The following is a 10,806-nucleotide window of genomic DNA, read 5'->3' as shown; positions in this document are numbered from 1 at the left end:
CAAGCCATCAGGTCCAAGACTTGAGTCACGGTCGGCCATGTAAGAGGCCAGCACCTTAATCACCACACCACACACTGGCCCCTAGTCAATGTTTTCAAGTGCTGGCCTTATTCTAATCAGATGTGATGCTGTTCCCATCAGGCCAGGCATGGGTCTACCCTGGTGTGGAGACTCCATTCCCAGAACATAGTCCACAGCCAGTGGGGATTGAGACCACAGCTGGGGACAAGCTGCTCTGACCACCCAGCTAGATGGTGACATCTGGAGCTGGAGCATAGGACCACAATTCCTAGCCAGGCCCTTTCCTCTCTACCAGGAGAGGAAAAGGAATAACTCCTTTCTCTTTCGGTCTCATTCCTTGTTTCTCCAAAGCTTATTTATTTGTTCAATCATTGAGCAAGAGAGACAAAGACAGCATTCTCAACAGGGTTTTTTGTTTTTTTTTTTTAACTTTTTTTAGAGCACACACATACAAAGAGAAGTATCCTTCACAAGGTTTGGTTACACTGTTATCTTCTTCCTCCTCTCCAGCCTGCCAGGATCCTGGGCACACAGGTGCACTCCATTATTTCAGGTTGACTGGGCCAGGGACTCAATCCATGTGGCTCCTAGCTTGGGTGCAATCGAGTACACTACCAACTGCACCTCAGAGGCTGGGCCCCTAACTGAGTCTTGATGCTGCAGTGCACCCCCAGCTTCAGCCAGCCCCAGATCATGGGCACATGTCCAGCACACTCAGAGAGGTCTCCAGACATGAACCCAGAGCCTTCCCACAGGGGTCAGCCTTGCAGAACATTGTGTTGCCACTATGTCATTGTCCAACCCCATCACACTCGCTCTTTCCAGATAATTTTTTCATTATGATCCCACACAGTCTTAAAGCAGTCAAATCCAAAATATTCTAAAGCACTTATCTACTGATAGGGTTATTATTAGACAAAAAAGAGAGAAAGGAAAAAGAAAACCAGAAAAAAAAAAAAGAGAGAAAGAAGGAAGGGAATGAGGAAGAAAGAGAAGAAAGGGCAGGAGGAGAAAGCTAAGGAGGAGAAGCCCAAAGCCAAAGGGGTTGAGGAGGAAGGCAAGATGGCCTGAGCAACCTCTTCAGATCTGACTCCTTGCCAAGTTCCCCACGCCCTCAGATTTTATATTTTCTATTTCTGTGTATTTATATAAAATATATTAACTATCAATATCTCCAGGAACTAGACAGGAATCAGGGCCCCGAGCCCAGGGTAGCCCACTGGGCTAACTCCCCTAGCAGCTCCTTGCACTCATCCCTCCCTGGTTAGCTTTGAACCATACTCTGAAATGCCAAATGCCTGTTCAGTAGCTTTGGAAAGGTCCCCTTAGCATTCTAGAAGGGGTAGTCAGGTCTTCAGGGACCCTGTTCTTTTCAGGCTCCTAAGGTGACATCAGTTATTTTTGGATGGGTTCTGGTCTCCTACCTTCCCACTTGGGAGCCATGACCCTCACAACTGCCTGCCTCGGCTGCCCCTAGTCCTGCAGGTGGAAGTGGTAATCTGGTTTCCTTTTTTTTGTTTTTGGAGAGATTTTCGCGTGCGCTCGCCAGACAGACAGAGAGAGACAGAGAGACAGAAAGCGAGAAATCACCCCCCAGGGGGGATGGTCACGCCGCAATCCCTTTTCCTCCATTCTCCTCTCGGGATCTTGGGCACGCACGCACACACATCTGGCGTGAGTTTTAAGTCACCGGGTCCAGGACGCGAACCGCGGTCAACTATGTGGGAATCCAGCGACATAGCCATTAAGCTAACTGCTGGTTCCCTCTAGTTTCCTTTTTTGAGATACTATTTTCATTTTTTTGTGAGATTCTTTATAATAAAATGGTACATTTCTATACCAAAAAAAGGGGGGGGGACAGGAGGGCACCACCTGTTGGTGGTGATGATTTAGATGTAAAAATTGAGGGGACTGCTAATTCACATGTGGAAGGAACCAGATGCCCTCTCAGAAAAAAAAAAAAAAAAAAAAACGAAGAGAACCTGTTATGAGTGTCCTCTGTTCAATTATACATATTCCTATTTTACTCTCTGTTCTTATCGTACTTTGTTTACTTTTGGGAGAAATAGACATGTTTCCTGGCTAACCTCTGTACGAGGGAAGTGACCTATTTTCTCTCCTGAGGTCCTGATGTCGGAAACGTCTTTCTATGGCTCTGTCTTAACTCCCCTTCCCTTCTCTACCCAGCTGGTATAACTCCAGGGGAGGTTGGAAGCTGTGCTGTCAGCACAGTAGCCACTAGTCACATATGGCTGTTCAAATTAAAATGAAATAAAATCAATATTCCTCAGTTGCACTGGCCACACTTACATGCCCAATAGCCACATGTAGCTGTTGGCTGTAATATTGGACACTGCAAATACGTAACAGTTACACAATCACAAAAAGTTTTATTGTTCAGTACTAGTCTAAAGTAGGTCCCACTTGTACCCAACCCAAGGCCCTGTGGCTGCTCTTGCTGAGAGTTGGCCTCTCTGATGCCTAAAACAGGGAGGGCCACATGTATGCTAGAAACTTTTAGGAGGCCAGCAGGTGGCGTGGTGGTTAAGGCGCTGGGCACTCCCACGTGGCCAGTCATAGTTCAAGTCCCGGACCTGGTGACTTGCTTTCTCACTTACCCTCTGTGTGTGTGTGTGTCTGGGTCAAATTAAAATAAAAGAATGAATAAATTTAAAAAGAAAGAAAGAAACTATCTTTTAGGATGAGGCACTCGGTTTTCCTCCTACCCTCTGCTAGTTCCGTCTCCGTCTCCATTCCACTCTCGCTGTCCTCAGTTCAATCTTTAAATGCCGGTGTTCCCAAGGCCCTGACCTCGCCACCTTCTCTTCTCTCTGAACATTCTCTTTGGCTGGCTCACCTATGCCACAGGGTTAAATTGTCATCAACATGCTGACAATTTTTAAATCTATACCTTCTGCTCTAGGTCTTTCTATCCATTGTCTGACTGCCTATCCCTAGGTGAGTATGCTGTAGGCACTTACACTCAACACATCCATTTAGGTGTGGGATACATTGAGTTCGAAGAGACCTAGGCTGAAGGAAGAGTGGGCATTAGATATGAAATGGGGAAATAGGGAATGTGTGGCTGAAATGGAAAGAATGAAGCTATAGGGGCCAGGCAGGGCCTTAAAAGTCATATCAAGAATTTTGTTTTTATATAAAGGCAATAGGAAAATAATGAAGACGTTTAGGAGATGGAGGAGGAAGATGGTCAGATGCTTTCGATAGACCATTGTAGCTGTATGGCAGAGGAGAGTCCAATTTAACATCCTTCCCGATAGCTAGCACATGGGACTTGAGGCCAGTGCCCTTGACGCTGTGTAGTCATGACCAGAACTTCTAAGCTTGCATACTCTCTGGTCTCTTCCCCAAGCCAGGCCTCCAGCAGCGGAGTGGCATCAGACCTGGTTCCTTGGGAAGCGACTTGTGAGGGGCCTTGTCCAGGTGCCTCAACAAAAACGCCCCGAAGGCAGATGAAGAGCTCACCCCCAGAGCTTATCAGATCATAGACATTAGATTGTGAGTGCAGCCAGCTCACGCCCTCTGCCTCACAGGAAGCAAATCCTTAGGTCAGCACAGTTCCCACATGATTTAGAGGGGGATTAAAGGAGTGGAAGTCCCAGCATGCCACCACCCCAGCAAGAGAGGGATTTGAATCCCACCATTGAGGGTCCAGCATTTAAATGATTTTTTTTCTATAGGGTGTCCACACTTGCCAGAGAGAGACAGAGAGAGAGGGAGAGGAGAAAGCTGTCCCAGAGGGAATGGCCATGCAATCCCTTCTCCTGCATTCTCTTAGGACTTTGCACACACACACACACACACACACACACACACACACACAGTGTGCTTCTCAAGCCACCTAGTCCAGGACTAGATCTGCAGTCAACCACATGGAACCCAGTGCTTAACCTCCATACCATGTGCTGGCCCAGGGCCCAATATGTTTTTTAAGAAGCTAGCTATTTGATAACTCAGGCCACTAAGGTCCTGACCTTTGCACTCTGCATAAGTCTGGTGCTCTTCCTCTCTTCACAGGAGCTATCCTGTGTCCACTGTCTGGACAGTGTTAGCCCTCAGATTCTAGACTCCTGAGCCCTAACTTCCTGCAGGGTAGCCAGAACTTCATAGCACCTCGAGCCTAGCCTTTGGGTTGGAGGAAGTAAGAGAAAAGGGAATGCGCTTACTATGCTTTTGGAAGAAGGGCCAATGTCATCATGTGGTTTTATAATACAGGTTGAGCATCCCTAATCTGAAAACCCCAAATCCAAAATGTTCCAAAATCCAAAACATTTGGAGTGTCACCATGATGTCACAAGTAGAAAATTCCATACTCAACGTCATGTGTTGGGACATAGTTAAATAGTGTCATATAAAAATATTGTATGAAATTACCTCAAGCTTTTAGTGTAAGAGGTATATATGAAACAAGTGATTTTTGTGTTTAGACTTAGGTTTCATCCCCAAGATACTTCATTACATATGTGCAAATTCTCTAAAATCTGAAAGATCTGAAACACTCCTGCTCCCAAGCCTTTTCAAAAGGGATGCTCCTCCTGTAGTAGCAGTTGTCATCGCCATGTCCTGATGGCTCAGTGCCCTCTGCATAGGCCCTGAGCTGCCACTGCAGACACCTCACCTTACTCTAACATCATCCCAGGGAGAAGGCCTTGCTGCTCTCTTTCAGTTGGGAGAACTGAGGTCCAGGAAGATCAGGAAACATAGCTATATGGTCAGAGTGGCAGATCAGGGTCTGAACCTAGTTTCTCGACTTCTTAACTCTTTTTCCTTCCCTGAGTCCCTCTTGCAGTGGTTAAGGGTCGCTGGGCAGCAGGAGAGCAAAGCTGCTCTTGGGTGCAGCATACAGAACTGAGGTCCAGGAAGATCAGGAAACATAGCTATATGGTCAGAGTGGCAGATCAGGGGCTGAACCTAGTTTCTCGACTTCTTAACTCTTTTTCCTTCCCTGAGTCCCTCTTGCAGTGGTTAAGGGTCGCTGGGCAGCAGGAGAGCAAAAGTCTCATACAGAAGTATGATGCGACCAAGAGGAGAACAGCCAAGGGCAGGTGGCCCCATGGAGGCAGCACATGGAGAAGGCAATCTGAAAGGAGACTCCAGGCTTGGAGACCCTGAGGGGCTAGACGGTGTTATCCAGGGCTGGGCGTCAGACTCCCGTGGCCCAGAGCTTGGTTCATTTTTCAGATCTCAGTGAAGAGGGTCCTCCCTCCCTTGTCAGGAATGGAGCAAGCATGTGGTCAGAAGGCCACATAGCAGCAGGGCCAGGGAGAGTGGGAACAAAGTTGGGAGGTTGCGAGGCAGGAAGAGCAGAATGAAACAAGCCATGGCTGAGAGCAGTGTCAGCAGCCAGTCAGTAAGCAGGGACACAAGAGGTCAGAACACTGGAACCAGTTTTTGAAAAAGTGGGTGCTGGTGAAATACTTGTGAGCACCTCGGCCCGGGTGATGCAGGAAAGCCTTACAGGTTAGAAGAGCACCTAACAGCATGTATGTGTGTGGTCATGTATATTGTGTGTGACTATATCTGAGTACATGACTGTGTGGGAGACTATGTTTGTGTGAGAATGTGTGATCACATGTATTGTGCATGTGTGGCTGTGAAATCACATGTGTCGTGTGTGGTATCCATGTGCGAGTATGATTGTGTGAACAGGAATTCTTAAAAAGGAATGCTCATAAGGAGATAAAGTCCTCTATGACCAAAATCAGGTCATTTTATTCTAATTCATTAGTATAACTACTTATTTTAAGAATTATTTTTTAAATTTAATTTTATTTATTCATTCATTTATTTTAATATGACCACACACACACACACAGAGAGAGAGAGAGAGAGAGAGAGAGAGAGAGAGAGAGAAAGTGAAAAAGCAAGCCACCAGGTCTGGGACTTGAACAGTGGTTGACATGTGGGAGTGTCCAGCACCTTAACCACCATGCCACTTGCTGGTCCCTTAGTATGACTATTTTTGAAAAATAAATTGTCAGAGGCTTGGCTGAAAGTTTTTAGAGAGAGACATGTTCTGTGAATGTCTGTCTGTGCCCTGGTACATTCAGAAAGGCCCAGAACACGTTCTTTTTCTTTTCCCAAGCCTCAGTTACCTAATTATTTTATTTTCCTTAATGTATGTGTATATCTATTTTCTCACTTTAACACATCATGGAATGCATTTCAAAAAATTCTCTTCATTCCTAAGAGTCAGATTCAGGTTCTCTCCAGGCTGATGCAGGTGTCTCGGAAAGAGACTTTGGGTTTACTGAGAAGTGACAGTAATGCTGTGACAGCCCAGGCAGCCAAGTGGGTTCCTGAGCAACCCCAAGGTGCTCGTGCTGAACCTCAGCACCGTTCTTTGGAAACAGTTTTAGGAAAAGACAAAGCTTTTCCTCCAGACAGAATAAATCAGGAACCTGTGTTCCAGCTCTGGAGAGCCACCAGCACGCATGTGAACTGCTCTGGCCTCCGAGCCAGTACTTGCAGTCGAGTGAGCTGATTTGTAGTTTCTGTATGTGTGCTTTGTGGAGTCGGAATTCCACAGGATGGTCTAGAAAGATTGTGACATTTGTGGTTGTTGAAATGTATCTCCCTCTTCAAGAGTCACAATACCTATTTGCATAATAAAGGTTCTATATATTTGCTATGAAGACGTCTGTTTAAAATGGTCCAAACCAGGACCAGCAGTTAGCGTAATGGCTATGTCATTGAACTCTCATGTAGTTGACCGTGGTTCGGGTACCAGACCCGGTGGCTTAAACTCATGCCGGGCGCATGTGCGTGCGTGCCCAAGATCCCGAGAGGAGAATGGAGGAGAAGGGATTGCAGCGTGGCCATCCCCTCTGGGGGATGATTTCTCACTTTCTATCTCTCTCTCTCTGTCTTTCTGGTGAGCGCAAGCACCCTATAGCAAAAACCTCTCCAATAATAATTATTATTATTTTGACCATTCAATAAATAAAATGGTCAAAACCAAAATTTTCCAAGCTTCTTTGACCATGGAACCCCTCTTTTCACACAACACCTAGTCATGTTTACCAAAATTAGAGCTCAGTGGAACTGCTGGACCAGATGACCTCTGAGGTCTCTTCCAGTTCAGCAACATATGACTCGGGCAAAGTAATGCATACATCTCTCAGAGCAGTGCCTCTTCCTCGTTATTCTGTTGCTTCGATTTCGATCTGTTGCTTTCTGGCTGAGCAGGGTTAGGCCCTAGAGAACATTCACATCCCCTAGAGTAGTAGTCTCTACTGGGGTGCTGGAAGGAGAGATTCTCTTAGTTACAGTTCATTTTTTTCCAAGTATAAGGAAGCAATCAAGCTTTATGTAATATACGTATTTACAATAGTTTATGTGTGTACTTTGTAAGTAAAAAGGCATAAAGAAACAGTTTCAAAAACCTGTCACTGATAATAATGCATGATCAAAAATGTTTGGAAACTACTGACCTAGAAAATGTACAAGATGCTAGTTTATATTCAAAACCATTAGTTCACTCAATGTTTAGTAGAATGGAAAGTAGATGTGTGGCCTTCCACACATGGTGTTTGTATTGCAGCTGCTTGTTTTCATCTTATGCCTAACATCCTTATGACTACCTCAGGCCTGGAGTGGCATCCCTTGTAAATCGGTTACAAAAAACTTATCAAGGAACTTAGCTTTCTACTGTAACGATTTCGAATGCAAATTCTGGACCTAACCAGTATTTCTTGGATATATCTTTATTACATCATGAATAGCATTCACTGTTGTCCACACATGTATTTCTGATAATCTACCAAATTTCAAACACCTTTTCCAAGTTTCAAAACAGTAAAATAAAAATAAAACCCAGTATCATTATAAGTTTAGTCTTATCAAATAATTTAAAGATGATGACTCCCAGTTACATTTTAATAGGTCAGGCTAAATACACGCCATCTGTGGTCCCTTCCAGGATGTAAGCCTGAGAAACAAAGCAGCACGAATGGAGAAGTAAAGAGTTTTTACCCACTAAGTCTTTAACTGTCTGCTTTAGATCAAAATACCTTGGTGGAACACAGGCATCAGAAGGAAAGGCTCAACCTGGTCTCACATTGTGCTCAGTGAGAGGCTGCGCTCAGTGAGGTAGAGGTCCGCTTCTACCTCCGGCTGGAGAAGAGAGTCTGAGATGACATAACCCCTGACGCTCCTGGGAAACTGTCCCATTGTGCCGCTGCTGCCGCCACCCTGCTGCTGCTGCTAGTGACCTTGTTCCCTCCCACCAGGGACATTACCTTGGCTTGGGCATTTCCAGCTGCCCTGTCCATCTCTTCCTCCTGGGCTTTCTGCTCTCCACCAGAACCATCAGGCAAAACAAGAACCAAATAAATCTTGGAAAATAAGGCATTTTGTCAATGTCTATGATGCAACAAGCTGCTTTCCAGTAACCTGCGGAGGGGCAGATTCCCCCTGGTTTGACCATTGATTCAGTCTGCTTCCTCTTGATGGTGCTTCTCGGAGGGGCTGTGAGGGCATGGCTGGCAAGGCCGATTTCCTGATTTACTGTTTGATTCCGATGCCTGTCCCACCCCCAACCCCCCACCCACCAGCTGTGACACAAGCACCAGGCTTTGCCCTCCCTGCTGCTTAGTGATTGGCCATTAGTCAAGAAGTTTGTCCTCCTGTGAAACTCTGCTTCCGCCGAATCCTAGAACAGCTTTGGCTAAAACTGTTACATAAAAAAAAAAAATTAAATCTCTTGAACATGCCAGCTTTTTGCTGAGATCATTAATCCATCTCTCTGACTGCATAAAACCAGTCTGTCCTATCCACCAGGGAGTCAGCTTGGATTCTGAGTGGATTTGCAAAGAAGCCTTGGTGGATGTGGAGATGAGTGCATGAATGTGTCCTGAAAATGCTAAGGAGACATGCGAATGACCTGTTTTCACAGGGCTGCTGTCATTCTTGATCTAAGAGAATGTACTCTGCCTGTGAACCCCAAATACATTATTTTTGCTTTGTTTTCAGAGAAAACTTATCAAAGCATAAACCTCATTTCGATTTTGAAGAATAGCATAAATCAAAAAAAATCTGTGATTATATAAGCTCTTCTTCCTATCATGAACATTTAATTAACTTTAGTCTTTAATTCTAAAGTGTTTAAAGTCAAGCATTATAAATTAGGCTTGACTCTGGGATTTGGAATTATGCACATTAGAAGTGTAGAGATACATATGGTAATACTGAATGCAATAAAATAGAAACTGCTTACTGCTTGCCTGCTGTGCTGGCAACAGAGAGTTTAACATAGTAGAAACGTAGGGAGGTGGTCAGTCTCTAGCCTAGTAGTTAAGGGAGCCAGACCCCATATGACCAACTTCATGGTTCGACTCCTGGTCCCTGTTGCTTGAAAAAACACACAGGCCACATGTGTACACATGCCCCAAATTCCAGCAGGATGGAAAAATGAATATGGGATTATGGTATGACTACATCCCATTGGGGTAGTGTTTTCTCCCCTTCTGACTTCTGTCTCTCTCTGGCAAGCATAAGCATCCTCTGGTAAACTTAAGGGAAAGAGAGAGGAGAGAGAGAGGGGGAGAGAGAGAGAGAGAGAGAGAGAGAGAGAGAGAGAGAGAAAGAAAGAAAGAAAGAATAAAAAAAGAGGGGTCAGCAGATGGTGTAATGGTTATGTTGCTGGACACCAACATGGTCAACCATGGTGAGTCCCAGACCAGGTGGCTTGAAACTCATGCTGGGCACATGTGCATGCATGCCCAAAATCCTGTGAGGAGAATGGAGGATAAGAGATGAGGTGTGGCCATCCCCCCGGGGGGTGATTTCTTGCTTTCTGTTTCTGTCTCGCTCTGGTGAGCGGATGCGACCTGTAGCAAAAAATCTGTCTTAAAAAGAAAAAGAAAAGAAACATTATGGAATTAAGGATAGACGTCAGAAGATGGTATGGCCAGAAGGAGAATGTTAGGTCATTGGGAAAGAAAGTCATGAGTATTTTCCTGTTTTTCTATGCAAAAATGTGTCATGACTTTCCCCACAACCCAACAGAATTGGGATTTGATTTTATAGGAAAAAAGGAAATACTCTTTTAATTTCCTTAAGCAAAGTGGGTTAATCTAATCACTTTTTTTTTTCTAATTTTGCAAGTGGGTGCATGTGCTTGCAGGAGACAAACAGAAAGTGGGAAAGCACCTCCCATGGAGAATGGTCATGCCACAATCCTTTTTGTTTCTCCCTCCTTTTGAGATTTTGGGCATGCATGCACACAGACCTGGAGTGTTTTTGAAGACACCAAGTCTGGAACTCAAACCATTGAGCCAGCCATGTGAGATCTAGCCATCCTCACCATGCCACAGGCTGGCCTATCCACTTTAATTTTTAAGGAACTCCAAATTGGTATCCGTTGGATGGGAGAAGTTACAATAACAAAAGTGGGCGAGGTTCTGCTCTACAGGAAGGGAAGAGTGAAAGAGAACAGGAAAGTCTTGAGATAGTCAGGTTCTGAAGAATATTCTTAGTGACTAAATAGAGTAGGAGGTAGAGACAGAAGCCTATGGCCATACCAAGGATTCTGTTATAATTTGGAGGTGGATTTGGCGGATGTTACCGTGATTAATTAGTATTTATTAGAAGTGGGCAAGTTTTATATAGCGTTGAGATAAATTTTGACTTGTGGCGTCTGAGATGCTGTGGGATCTCTGTGTGTCCAACAGGTAGCTGGAGTGTGAGCCCAGAACTCAGGAAAAAAGTCTGAATTAGAGAACTAGATTTGGAGCCATTAAGGTATGATGGTAGTTTACCCAC

The 10,806-nt window shown here is 44.9% G+C and overlaps 1 protein-coding gene across 2 annotated transcripts in view; it reads right to left on the bottom strand.

Annotated features, from left to right (window-relative positions):
• GABRR2 (gamma-aminobutyric acid type A receptor subunit rho2) overlaps positions 1–9,373 on the bottom strand; it is a 63,742-nt gene extending 54,369 nt beyond the window's left edge. Inside the window, exon 1 of one of the 2 annotated variants that reach the window (XM_006155299.3) lies at positions 8,283–9,373. In XM_006155299.3, coding sequence (XP_006155361.1) covers positions 8,283–8,470 — 188 coding nt within the window. In that variant the 5' untranslated portion in view covers positions 8,471–9,373. Of the gene's footprint in view, positions 1–4,208; positions 4,285–8,282 lie in introns of those variants that run through there. The other variant, XM_006155300.3, reaches the window with a different exon arrangement.
• Positions 9,374–10,806: the final 1,433 nt, after the last annotated feature.

This window comes from Tupaia chinensis, unplaced genomic scaffold (assembly GCF_000334495.1).
Source record: "Tupaia chinensis unplaced genomic scaffold, TupChi_1.0 Scaffold000444_1, whole genome shotgun sequence".
NCBI lineage: Eukaryota > Metazoa > Chordata > Mammalia > Scandentia > Tupaiidae > Tupaia > Tupaia belangeri.
Note: the sequence above shows the minus strand (reverse complement) of the source record. Positions and strands in the feature narration are given on the sequence as shown.